Genomic DNA, 14,323 nt, shown 5'->3' with positions numbered 1-14,323 from the left:
CAGCCTAGGTATTTGTGGCAAACATATCTGCTCCAGTGACGAATCCCTCAACAATTACACCAATAACCTGACCAGTGCTTTCCTCTTCCGCAACTATCCTGCAGACCTTGTCCACAAACAGATCTCCCGAGCAATACATTCCTCCCTGTCCAACAACAATGTTCCTACCCCCAGACCACACAGAAGCATCCCCCTTGTCATCCAATATTATCCAGGCCTCGAATAATCAACAAATTAATCCGCCAGGGATATGACTTTCTCAAGTCAACCACTGAAATGAGATCATCCCTTGACAAAATTCTCCCCACACCACCCAGAGTTGCCTTTCGTCGCCCCCCTAACCTCCGTAACATCCTTGTTAAACCCTACAATATTCCCAGACTACCTTCTCTACCCAGTGGTTCCTACCCCTGTAACCGACCCCTCTGCAAAACCTGCCCCATGCACCCCCCACAACCACCTACTCCAGCCCCACTACTGGTAAAACATACACAATTCAAGGCAGGGCCACGTGTGAAACTACACGTCATTTATCAGCTGACATGCCTCCACTGCACAGCCCTTTACATCAGTATGACAACAACTAAACTGGCTGAGCGCATGAACAGACACAGATGAACTGTCTGCCTAGGAGATGTCCAATACCCAGTAGCGGAGCATGCCCTCCAGCATAATTCTAGGGACCTAGGAACCTGCTACACCATATGTGCCATTTGGCTTCTCCCACCCACCACCAGTCCCTCTGAACTGCGGAGATGGGAACTAGCACTCCAACACATCCTTTCATCCCGCCATCCCCCTGGACTGAACCTACGTTAAACAACCTCACTCTCATTTACTCTTCAGTCTTCTCCTCTTTCCCTTTCCTCTTTAGCCATTCACATATCTTTTCATCCTACATAGTTGTGTTTATCTTTATACAATATACCTCTTTACCTCTGTATGCATCCTCTTTGGTTTGAAGCTGGCACAGTACTTACAGTAGAATATCTTTGGCTTCCCTCTGACAACCATGCCTCCATCCTTGCTACCCTCCCTGTTTTCCTTTCCCTGTTGCTTAATAACCTGGGTTGTGAGTAACTAAATCCACTTTCCCTTCTTCCCTGTCTTTCCCCTCTCTCCTCCCTGATGAAAGAACATTTATTCTGAAAGCTAGGAACATAAACTTTCGGTTCTGTTTTTTGTGTATCTATCGGCTGTACTGAGCTGAGGTAAGTACTGGCCAGCCCCTCTATCTCTTTGTTGACATGCAGTTCTGTACTTCAAAGCAGGCAGTGTAAATATCCAGTGCGCAAAGTACACATGCCGTGTCCAGCTCCAAGCAGCCTGACAGACCACAACTAGCTTGGGACTCATGCTAGGCAAGTTGCACATGGTGGTCAAGACCCATTTCATGACAGATGAGGAAATAATGCTAAGTTTTGTCCAAAATGTTTGAAGTCTCAGAAACGACAGGCACACCCTTGCCGTAATGAACAATGTTACGACTGTGAGAAGCACAGACATATTCAGTCTGTATTCTTACAAAAATTTAAGCAGTGAAGATCACATTTCCGTGCTAATAAAGATTCAGCCATGAGTGTGAATGAAGTTTTGTCAAAACCTGCTGGCGTAAACAGTGGCAAAATAAAATGTACGTCAATGTGTAAATCTGTGTCATCACAGAAATCATTTCCCATTCACAGGCAGGGTAATAAATTAAGTCACTAAACATTTCAAATCAAGAAGTGCAGATGCAACTCAACACTGGAGCTTCTGTAACAATTTTTGAACAGACAAACTTATGAATGGCTAGGTCATCCAAAACTGTCTCAATCACAAAGTTTCATTGATATATAAGGGAGATGATGCTCTGGTGACAGGTTTTTGTGTTTGTAGCTTTCCAACAACATACAAAAACATGGTGAAAACAGTTTCTTTTGTAGCTCTTCAGTCAAAACACAGTGCAAACATTTTTGGCATGGATGCCTTCTATCTGTTTGACTTATAGATACAAGACAATGTGTTGTCGCTGAACACTTCTGTGCCTAATGACAGTGTTTCTCAATTATATAATGAGGTTAGTGAGCTATTTCAGGACACATTGGGTAAGGCAAACAGTTTTTGCATGCATGTAACTCTGAAAGACAATGTGAGACTGAAATTCTTTTACACCTGGCCTGCTTCATAAGACATAAGACACAAAGTGGCAAAAGAATTTTAAAAAGTGGCAAGAATAAGGTGCTTTTAAGCCAACTGCTGAAAGCCAATGGGCTTCTTCCTGGGTAACTTTGACCAAACTGAATGAAAAGTTACGTTTATAGTCAATAGCAAATCCTCGTGGTTGTGGATTCTTATCAGTTGCCATGACCAGATGCAGATATGGAGGGATTAGGTGCTGGTCAGTACTTTTTGAAATTGACTTCATTGATGTGTATTTCAGCGTTATTCACAACAGCTGACAGCAAAGGTACCATCATGTTCAAAGTACTTCAACAACATTGCAGTTTATAGTCGTATGCCAGAAGAGCATAGAATATTATCTGAAGTGCTTTCCTCTGCAGGATTCTGATGTCAAAATATTCATTATTTCAGACAGATTGCATAATTAAGTCCTGTGACATATGCTCAAGGAATTTGTCCATCACAAGCACATCCCAAAGCCATTTTTGACGTACAAGAGCCTCCCAATATCAAAGAAATGCATGCAGTTAGGCAAACCATCATATTACATTTGGTTTATTCCGAAATCTTCACAAATTACAGCTCCACTGCATCATCTTCGTAAGAACAACATTCAGTCTGTCTGGTCAAGAGAGTGTGTTACTCCTTTCAGGTGACTAAAAGATGCTTTGTTGAGTGTCAGTTGCCTGACACATTTCGACCCGTCCAAAACAGTAATTTTGGAAGTTGACAAATCATCCCATGGAATAGGTGAAGTCTTGTTCCATAGAATTAAAGGTGCTGACAAACGAATTACATTTGCCTCTAAATTGCTCACTAAAGCACAGTGCACTTATTCCCAATTAAAAAAGGAGAATTTGGTAATCACATATGGCGTAAACAAGTTTCACCAGTACTTGTAAGTGTGAAAATTTTACCTCATCATGGATCACAAACTGCTGGCTTCACTGTTCAGTCTGTCCTGCCCTATCCCACAGTGCACAGCTCAAAAGTTACAGTGCTGGTCTCTCATTCTGCTTAATTATCAGTATGAGATTCTCTGCTACGATGCCGAAACATTCCAACAGTGACACACTGTCCATTTACCTGTTGGAAGTGATCCAGTATTCGACAAGTCAGAGTACTTGTGTTTTTATGTAGAGGTGCAGGACACAGAGGAAATACAAAGAGTTTCTAATGATGTAGAGTAGGACTGGTCAGGAAACAGCTGTGGATCCAGATTTGCAAGTTTAGGTTCAGTACATCAGCACTGGTTGTCCACAGACAATGAAAGTAATTCAGAATTTGTTGGTTTATCAGTATTTTGCACACCAATATGGTCTTTCAAATAAGTAACGTGTGATTCTTCTTCACAGAGAAACAGATCAGTCCAGAATGCCCATACCCAGATCATTACAAACCGAGGTTCTTAATTTGTTGCATAGAGGTCATTGGGGCATTGTCAGAACAACATAACTTATCCAAAGCCATTGTACTTGAGTCAGTGTGGACTTCCAAATACTATAGTTAACTGAAAATTGTCAGTCCTGTGCATAACATCAAATTTTTGTTGGCCTAAACCCAAAGTTCCATGGCAAAGACTGCATGTGGATTATGCTTGTCCATTCTGGAACAGTAGATGTTTAATAGTGGTGGATGCTTTCAGGAAGTTTCCATTTGTTGTAACCATTCTGTCCATGACTGCTTCACAGACACCCAAAGTGCAAACTTCAATTTTATGCACTGAAGGACTCCCAGAACTTACTGTCTTAGGCAGTGGACAACAGTTTGTGTCGAATGAGTTTAAACATTTCTGTTATACCATTGGCATTCAATGTATCACAAGTGCCCCATTCCACTTACAGTCTAGCAGAGATGCTGAACATTTTGTACATACTTTTAAAAGCAGCTGAACGGGCTTCACGCTTCCCCGTCAGGAACAAGCTCTATAAATACAGGATGTTCAAAAATGGGCTTTACAACTTTAAAAATTCATATAAATTTATTGAAAGAAAATATGGAGCTGGATTTAGGGGTAGTTTGTAGGTAAACACATCAAGTTTTTTATCGTAAACTAAAGATGTTTCACGTGGCTTCAATTGGTTATCCTGCACACACCCCATTGGAAGTCAGTTTCTTCCCAAACTTGCTAAAAAAGAGCAGAGCAGTGTCTGGACATAACGTTGTCTCACTCACTCAATGACATCTTAAGATGTGCTTGGATGATCCGATGATTTCCCATGTCTTACCAAGCACCCTGTTTCTACAAAACATTTATGCCACTCATAAATTGTAGACCTACTTGGTATGGAAATTACACTGAACTGTTGTTGCCAACTTCAATTCTTCAAACCAAAACACACAGTTAGCATGCTTAGGTCCAGTGAAGGCAGCCATCTTTAACACAACTGCTGCTAGTGCTCCTTATGGTGAGATTCAGCACTAGCGAACTACATGAGACAAAAAATTATGTATTTCCCTACAAATTGACACTACATCACATCAGAGATCCACCACAAGACAAAAAGATGTTCAATGAAGATCAGCAGACCTCGGTTATATGTGTGCACTTTACAGTCTGTTTTTTAGTTGGTATTTTGAGGCATTTGCTAGGCAGATGCTGGGCTGCAACCAGTGCCGCCCCATCAACCATAGTTCAAGTGTATCAAATGCTACAGGACCCGAAAAAAGCAAGGATGTTTGTGGGGAGGAGTGTGATGTACTGAGATACCACACAAAAAGAGTTTGCAAGAGGTGGTACCAGAAATACCATGGATGTCCATCGACAGCAGGAACATTGCTGCATGCACACCAATGAGAATCACACCCTTGGAGTAACAGTGGTACCAGGAAGAGTGATGTGTGTTGTCTAAGTCTTGCTAGGGAAGTTCCTGCAGAACATCTGTCATCTCTTTTGAGTTATCGAGTGAGATAGAAACAGTGGTCAATAGACAGACAGTGGTTAGTCTTCAGTAGAGACTGAACGGTTAATAGAATTATCGTGCATGGACAGAGACCACCTGCCTAGAAATTTAACTGAGTACTGTTAGTTTGGAACTGTTCTTTGAATAGTACATCAAAACAGAAGTTGTGTGGTCAATGCAGGACACAGAGCCTAAACCTGCATTCTACAATTTCTGTAACCGGCATTATCAAACAAAGTTTAGTAATATATTTTACTATTCACTATTCTGTGTTACTTTCTACACCTACATCTACATGGATATTCTTCAAATCACATTTAAGTGCCTGGCAGAGGGTTCGTCAAACCACCTTCACAATTCTCCATTATTCCGATCTCGTATAGTATGCAGAAAGAAAGAACACCTATATCTTTCCATACAAGCTCTGATTTCCCTTATTTTATCGTAGTGATCATTCCTCCCTATGTAGGTCGGTGTCAACAAAATATGTTTGCATTTGGAGGAGAAAGTTGGGGATTGGAATTTCATGAGAAGATTCTGTCACAATGAAAAATGCCTTTCTTTTAATGATGTCCAGCCCAAATCCTGTATCATTTCAGTGACACTCTCTTCCATATTTCACGATAATACAAAACGTGCTGCCCTTCTTTGAATTTTTTCGATGTACTCCATCAGTCCTACCTGGTAAGGACCCCACACTGTGCAGCAGTATTGTAAAAGAGGACGGACAAGCATAGTGTAGGCAGCCTCCTTAGTAAATCTGTCACCTTTTCTAAGTGTACTGAGAATAAGCCTTCCCCACAACATTTTCAACATTTTCTATATGTTTCTTCCAATTTAAGTTGTTCATAATTGTAATTCCTAGGTATTTAGTTACCATGTAACCGAAGTTTAACAGATCCCTTTAACACTCATGTGGATGACCTTACTCTTTTCATTATTTAGAGTCAACTGACAATTTTTGCACCATTCATATATCTTTTTTAAATCGTTTTGCAATTTGTTTTGATCTTCTGATGATTTTATCAGTTGATAAATGACAGTGTCATCTGCAAACAACCTAAGACAGCTGCTCAGATTGTCTCCCAAATCATTTATATAGATAAGGAACAGCAGAGGACCTATAACACTACCCTGGGGAATGCCAGAAATCATTTCTGTTTTACTCGATGACTTTCCGTCAGTTATTATGAACTGTGACCTCTCTGACAGTAAGTCACAAATCCAGTCACATAACTGAGGTGATGATATTCCATAAGCACGCAATTTCACTACAAGCCACTTGTGTGGTACAGTTTCAACAGCCTTCCGGAAATACAGAAATACAGAATCAATCTGAAATCCCTTGTCAATAGCACTGAGTACTTAATGCAAATAAAGAGCTAGTTGTGTTTCACAAGAATGATGTTTTCTAAACCCATGTTGACTGTGCGTCAACAGACCATTTTCTTCAATGTAATTTATTATGTTTGAACACAATATATGTTCCAGAATCCTACTGCATATCGACGTTAATGTTATATTACCTTTCTTGAATATTGGTCTGACCTGTGCAACTTTCTAGTTTTTGGGTATGGATCTTTCGTTGAGTGAACAGTTGTATATGATTGTTAAGTATGGAGGTAATGCATCACCATACTCTGAAAGGAACCTAAATGGTATACAGTCTGTACCAGAAGACTTGCTTTTATTAAGTGATTTAAGTTGCTTCAGTACTCTGAGGACATTTACTTCTATGTTACTCATATTGGCAGCTGTTCTTGATTCGTATTCTGGAATATGTACAGTGTCTTCTTTTGTGAAGGCATTTTAGAAGGCTGTGTTTAGTAACTCTTCTTTGGCAGCACTGTCTTTGATTGTATCTCCATTGATATCATGCAGAGAAGGCATTGATTGTTTCTTGCCACTAACATACTTCACATACGAGCAGAATCTCTTTGGATTTTCTGCCAGGTTTCGAGAGAGAGTTTCATTGTGGAAACTGTTGTAAGCATCTCGCATTGAAGTCCACACTAAATTTCAAGCTTCTACAAAAGATCGCCAATCTTGGGGATTTTGCATCTGTTTGAATTTGTCATGTTTGCTTCGTTGTGTGTGTATGGGGTGGGAGGGTTTGCATGCACTATCATAGAACCCATGCATCCAGCCTACCAGGACATCTTTATTCAGCAGGAGTGAGATTTTCATCAAAGTGGACACCCCCCAGTCCACAACATAAACAACACGTTTTAAAACTCAAATGAATTAATTTCTACTGTTCCATGTTGGAAATATGTTATGAGATAACTCACTGAAATCAATGGAATGGTAGTTTAAACTGTTCATATATAATTACTTTAGGCTTACTTCTGTGTGTTTTTATGATTGTTAAGTCAATAAAATGCATTGTAAAGTATGAAATCTGCCCATTTACACAGGATATGAATGTTCGTACCTAATCAAGCCACTATTGTTGGAATTTTCCATAGTTTTCACAAATTCTTCTTACTAACAGACCATGGAGGAGAGCATCTTTCCATATTAAAATTAGTGTAACTGAATCACTGCTTAAGTTGTGTATTTGCTGTTGTTGTTGTTGTTCAGATACTCTGCAGCAATTTCACAGTTCCATATTTTTTAAAATAATTTTCAGATATGTTGGGACAAATTGTATAACATTGTGTCATTGACTCAGATGTCAAATTAATTCTAGTACAGAAAAGTAAATACTGATGTACAGATTTTAGATTTTTTTTGATGAAGATTTAAAGTCAACATATCTATCATAACAGTTCTGGTTTTGGCAACTGTACATGGCATAATGTTCAGTGATGTATTAAAGAAATGTTTTTAGTTAAAAAGTACTTATTTGAATAAAAATTGTATAAATTTTATTTGTGAAATGACTCTGCTCCATACATCTGCATGTTAGTAAGAGCAATGTAAATCTTTCTCAGTTTTAAAGCTTTTAAGATTAGAATAATGTTTCACACCCTCAGTTTACTTGTAAATACAAATAAATACAAACAACATACATTCTCTATTATGAATAATACTATTGTGTACAAATCAATGATTTATCCAGTAAGATGTTTAAAGAATTTGGAGCAAGAACTATACACAATATAGCAGTCTATCTTTCATTTTCACCAAGTATGAGAGAGAAGTCCAACTTACAGAAGGTCAGACGCTGTTTGGAAAATTTTTCTCCTAAACATTTTTGCAGTATCATGTTATTCCATGTCTTAAAAATACATGCAGTTTTCCAATTTGTTATGTTCATATTCACTATTATAAAAGTACATGTCACTAGACACTAATATAGTGATAAAAAGATACCTGTTCCATTGGTATTCATACTAAACACTACTGTAAAAATGGTTAAATATATTTAACTTTCATTTTCCAACTTCAGCACAAATATTTCTCATGGAAAACTTCCCTCTTGATCTTATGTATAATATGGTCAGGGGCATCATATTTTTCACTAGCAAAATATTTTTCACTACCAAAATATTATTTCTTACGATTTTTTCATGTCAAATGAAGTGATTCTTAGTCCAGGCACATGCACTGTTTTGTTCAGAAAATACTTGGCTGTATGTAGTTCAAATACACAGTCACTGTACAAAAACATGCATACTTAGTAATAGTTTTCATAATATTACTTTTATGTATTGTACTCTTTCAGAACATTGTTCTGATAGTTAATATTCTGAAATAAATTACTATTTAACCACCAATCTCCTTAAAATGCAAGATCATGGCATATTTGGTATCAAATCACAATTGTGTAGGAAAATCCACTGATAAACCAATAAATAGATGAGTCAATAAATTAAAAATATTTAACACAAAAAAGTAAATCTCTGATTTTATAATGACTAGAATAGTAGCAGAAGTACATCTATGCAATAAATAAATAAATAAACAAATGAACTGACGCTCTGCAAAACTGTCTTTGGTCACATATATAATCAGCTTAAAATTCCATTGCTCATATTGTAGTCCTCTTCAGATGGTTCTGTTTTGATCTTAACTTCCACTTGACTTAAAAGATGACTGTAGTCCATAGCTTCTGGTTCACAGTGCGGTTCTTGTTTGATTTTCTGCTTCACCTCTTTGATATTTATTCTTTGTGAGACCATTTTGCTCCATCGATCCTGAAATAGATTACAATTCTTGTGATACCTGCTTTATTGTGTTTATTTGCATTCCAGTAATTGGTAATAATATGATATTTACTTTCTGCAACTGCATTTAGTTTGTATGAAACCAAAGAAAATAAGCATAAACACAAAGTGTTTCAAACAATAGGAGCAACAGTTATCCAAACTAATATACCTTAATATTGTAATGAAAGAGATTGTTGTTACCCCTTTCTTTCTCAACACTGTGATGTTTATGATTTCCTTTGCAGTTACAATGTCGACAACATGACTTGCACTCCTTTTTTATTCTGCAACAACAGATAACACTGGTGGTTAGAATGAAATAAATACATTAATATGGTCATGCACAGCTTACAATGAAAGAAATTTACTTCTGTTTCTTTGATGTAACTTTCTGATGAAAATTTCTCATATGTTTATTGTAATCACTTTTATCTATGTATATGCAGGAGCAAGCATCACATCGTAGACAATCTTCAAGCCGTATTTTTGTAAGTCCAACAGGTTTCTTCTCTGAAAGTTAAAGAAACAAAAAAAACTTTTAGTACAAGTTTTATCTTTGCTCTACCTTTATAAAAACATACATGACTAAAAAGATACATATTAGAATTTTTATTTCAAACTCTCTTCCTTTGGGCAATGATTTTCATTCACATTGTTTGCTCTAAAAAAATAGTACAGGTAAAAGCTAGCCAGTGTCTAAATTCAATGTGATCTCTGCCTCTGAACTTATATCATTCATTCATTTATTCCTTGTTCCATAGATCCCATCAAAAAGGAGAGCATTCAGGGATGTGGAACAAGTCAAGGTACTCTATACAAGGACATTTATACCACAGAAACTTAACCTTCCCAACATTAATAACAATAAACTACCACTATGCAGTGCTGTTTAATACTATTTGTGCTGCATCACCTGAACATATACAATTTAATATATGAGGGCCAGGCCAAAAGTGAAAAAACTGTTGCTTCATTAGTTATATAAATAGCTGCCATTTATATTGTATCTTGATATTTAATTGACTACATTTGTATTTTTTGAAGAAGATAGTTACACACAACAACGGAGACCTGTTTACAATATATTAATACTTGTCATGGGACTTTATAATGATTGTGTGTCTTTCTCAGGGCTAATTAACATGTAAGAGATTTACTACACACAATTTTACGATGTGACTAAAAAGGATGAGATATTTAGAAATACAGGTCAACAGAAATACACAATTAAAGTTGAAACAATATATGAACTTTAAATTTCTGAAAAGTTAATGAAATTCTGACAGGATGGGAGTTACCAGAAAAGAGAATGAGCAGTCAATAAGTCAAAAATGAAGGATATACGAGATGAAAATAAAATACACATTATTCAAAACTGAGCAACAAAAGGGAAAAAATCAAGAAGTAAATGGAGGAAAACAAGCAGCCAATGAAAGAAAAGGCAAGATAAATCAGAGAGTAATACACAAGTGAGAAAATTAGAAGTATATTAAGTGAAAATAAAAGACGGAAAGAAATACGGTGAGCTTTATTGGTGGTGAGCATGAAGCAGATACTGTAGAAAAAATTACTACCTGTAAGGTCTCAGTTACTGTTGTTTAGGACAAGAATTCAAATAGCATGTGAAATGAAGATAGCAGCAAGGCAATGGCTATTGTGTTGCACAGTGTGCTTTGCGATAGTATATTTTATGGTGGCATATGAAGTTGAAGAGTTGGTGCACATCAAATGGTGTATGCAATTGGGTATCGCTGTTTAATAAGAGAGGTTTTGCTACTAATGGAGCTGGATTGGGAGTGGTATGTCAGTGCATAGGACAAGTTTTGTGTTAGGCTGGTCACAAGGAACTGAAGCGTACAGCAAGGTAATGGATTGAGGAGAAGCATATGTTCTAATCAGGATGTTGCAAATGTTGAGAGGGTGACAAGAAACTACTCTAAGAGGTGTAGAAACAGTAATTGGGTGGCCATTTGGCATGTCTGCGTACTCGTGCAAGAAATCAGAATCTCAGCAGATGCATTACCCAGATTCCCTACAAAGCTAGGTGACCAGATGAAAATATCATCTAGTGTATTTGAATACAGAATATTTTTGGTAAAACCATCCTGCAAGTAGAAAACGCTTTACAACACAAAAAGAAGATGATGCTATAATTCTTTAGGATGCCTTCCTTATATCTGCTGGAAGTCACAACATTTATGTTAAAAATTATACAGAACAGAGACCAGCTCTTTGCAAAAACTCAGATGTTCACATACCCAATATCAGCCAAAAACTGCAACAAAATATAGGCTATTCATGCACAAAAATGTAGCAAAATGGACAAAATTATTCCGGGGGAAAACATTACAACACACTACCTGACTATATTGAATAAATGCAAAATATAGTACAATTCTTATCAGGTGTATCTCACAAATAAGTACTAATGTAGTGTTAAACAATGCATATGTCAACCATCTGTGAATACTATCAATCTTCAAAGACTTTTGTGACTTCTTCATATTAGTCAAGCCACTGACATATGAGAAACCCCTTCAAGTGGTGGAACGTGTGGAAGGTGCACATTTTATGGTGGGTAGTCCATTCCCTCCCATGCAGAGAATCTAATTAGTTCTTTGAGTTTGAACAGCAGAATGAGGATGTGTGTTTTTGTGCAGTATCAAAATTCATTACCTGTAGGCCATATTGTTTATTCACTGCTCATCAACGCATGCCGAAGGATGAACATACACATCTGAAGTTATCTGTCATTCTTTGTGGTATCAAATCAACTACATAACATCAAACCCATCTAAAAACATGACTGCCATAATCCTGCTTGTGGAAATTGTTTGTTCGACTTTCACATTAGCTGGGAATTTTTATGTCACTATTGCGTTTACTGTTGCTTTGCTCTTGGAGTTGACGCAGCTGTGTCTCGTCCTCATTGTCAATCTGGTCCACATCACCTCTGTCCTCATTGTCTTGACTCAGAAATTTCAAAGCACAAACCATTCTCCTATTTAATATTCCTCAACAAGCAGCCTGGGAATGCATCACACATACAATTTTTTGAATTGCAAGTTTGCTAAAATGATTCTGTATGGCACTGACCTTGAAAGTAATGGCAATTTTGCAGTGAAAAGGTGAAATACACCACCAGTCCTCATAAATTTTTGCAACAACTTGTGATGAAGCAAGCTGGGATATTCTTACTTCCCCTCTTGTTTTGCCATCTGCCTCCTTAGAATTCGTTTTTTTTCCCCCAATTTTAAGCAATTACTATTAACATACGTGAGTATAATCTGCATTTTCATGAAAGAGAAAGGTTGGCCCTCAGTTTTAAAGATGTAATTTTGTGCTTACTTTTATGTATGTAATTGACTTTCTAATTTATTTTGACTATTCCTAGTTAATATCTTTTGCTATAAGGTGAAATCAGCAATTGTTTCATAACTTAAATTCTATTGTTAACTTACAAATGTAAATTCTGTAATAATTATAAACATTTGGAAGATGAAATACTTGTAATCTTACAGTATCTATTTCACTCTCTTCGAAAACATGTTAGCAAAGCCAGCCCTTAATTAATTCCAAAGTAATTAACAGTTTTATCAAAAGTATTGTTTGCATAAAGATATTTGTTAATTTAATCATTTAAACAAATGTTAAAAGGAATGAATTTTTTGATGTGTTCATTTAATTTAGTGAGTTAAATTTTAAATGTGATTTCTATCAAAGAAACATCGAACAATGTGCAGTTTCAACACCTATTATTGTCAGGATATATAAGGGCCCAACTTTTGGTCCCAAGATAGTCAGTCCATGACCGAGTTTCAGATGAGGAACCTGTGTTAGTTAGAACGACAACAATGCATCAACTTAACAGTGAAATAAGTGTTACACCAATAGGCTGTGTGTAAAAATGACGACATTTTCTGTTTCCATATGTACCTGTTTATTCTTCAAGAACTGTGAACACTGTGGTTAGGTTTTTACTGTTCATACATGTTCACATGCAACCTATTAATGAGGCTTATCAAAAGTTAAATAATAGTGTACTGGCCATATAACTGTCATATCGGAGGCTTGTGAACACTGAAAGTAAAAGACTGTGAAACGCAACTGTGCATCTGTTGGCTACATCACTTACAGTAGACAGTAGCTGGACTTCCACAACCCATTTTTCAGCCAGTACGTTGACACCGAGGACAAACAAGTGAAGAATTAAAGAAGGCGAACTGCTAAAAGTTGTGCCCACAAAAATAATTTGTGATTACAGAAGGCTAGTTCTACTGTGGCTCATTATGAACATTGTCCAGTCTGTTGTAGAACAATCTTACCCATTAATACAATTTGCTTTTAGTCATAGCATTGGACTGTACCTGCAGTAATGCCCACCAGTAAGCCATTCCTGGTAGAATTCAGTTGAAGTAACTGGCTAAGTTTTGTGATTTAATTAGTGGAGACAACCCATCACCCAATCACATGTCTACTTTATACTACATGTCCTAACTACATTCCCTCTTTTAAGTGTCAGTAAAGAAGCATAATTATCTATATGCATAGCCTTCAAAAACATGGTGAACAAAATGGCATGAGACAAGACTGCTAAGGCTTAGCATGTAAGACCACTTTCCCCCTAAGGCAGTTCACAGTCCTGGGTGTACCAAAACCAGGGCCATAATTCAACACAACACTGGACCATTTAGATGACCAAAACAATTACACTATCTGCAGTCCAGATTTTATTTTCAAAAACAACATGTAGCATTTTGATCATGATTTATAGGCAACCAAAAGTGATGAGGCCCATATTTTTGTATAAATGGTACCCAACTAACAGTGCTTCCAGAAAGAAATGCACAGTGTGAACACCTTTGTGAAATGAGGAATTCCAAGGACATGTGCACAGTGACTGTACACTGTTGCTCCACAATAATTAGCAGGTGTGATTGACCACATGTTCTGAACAGTGGTAATTAAAATAACAGAATTTACCTAAGGACTGATACTACTCCAGAACAACTCTTGACTAGTCAAGTCCTTGCCACTGGTAATGACATGGTAACAAAAAACTTGCAACTTTAGTTAGCATCTACAAATGGCACACAACATACC

At 37.1% G+C, this 14,323-nt stretch overlaps 1 protein-coding gene across 1 annotated transcript in view; it reads right to left on the bottom strand.

The window, feature by feature from the left end:
- Window positions 1-8,025: 8,025 nt before the first annotated feature.
- LOC124787838 (zinc finger and BTB domain-containing protein 17-like) overlaps window positions 8,026-14,323 on the bottom strand; it is a 36,981-nt gene continuing 30,683 nt past the window's right edge. The window contains exons 3-5 of the mRNA XM_047254785.1: window positions 9,589-9,730; window positions 9,390-9,504; window positions 8,026-9,208 (exon numbers count right to left, since the gene is read on the bottom strand). Of these exons, the coding sequence (XP_047110741.1) occupies window positions 9,023-9,208; window positions 9,390-9,504; window positions 9,589-9,730 (443 nt within the window). The 3' untranslated portion in view covers window positions 8,026-9,022. The remainder of the gene's footprint in view (window positions 9,209-9,389; window positions 9,505-9,588; window positions 9,731-14,323) is intronic.

This window comes from Schistocerca piceifrons, chromosome 1 (genome assembly GCF_021461385.2).
Source record: "Schistocerca piceifrons isolate TAMUIC-IGC-003096 chromosome 1, iqSchPice1.1, whole genome shotgun sequence".
NCBI classification, from domain to species: Eukaryota; Metazoa; Arthropoda; class Insecta; order Orthoptera; family Acrididae; genus Schistocerca; species Schistocerca piceifrons.
The sequence above is the reverse complement of the archived record's forward strand: the minus strand, read 5'-3'. Positions and strand labels throughout refer to the sequence as shown.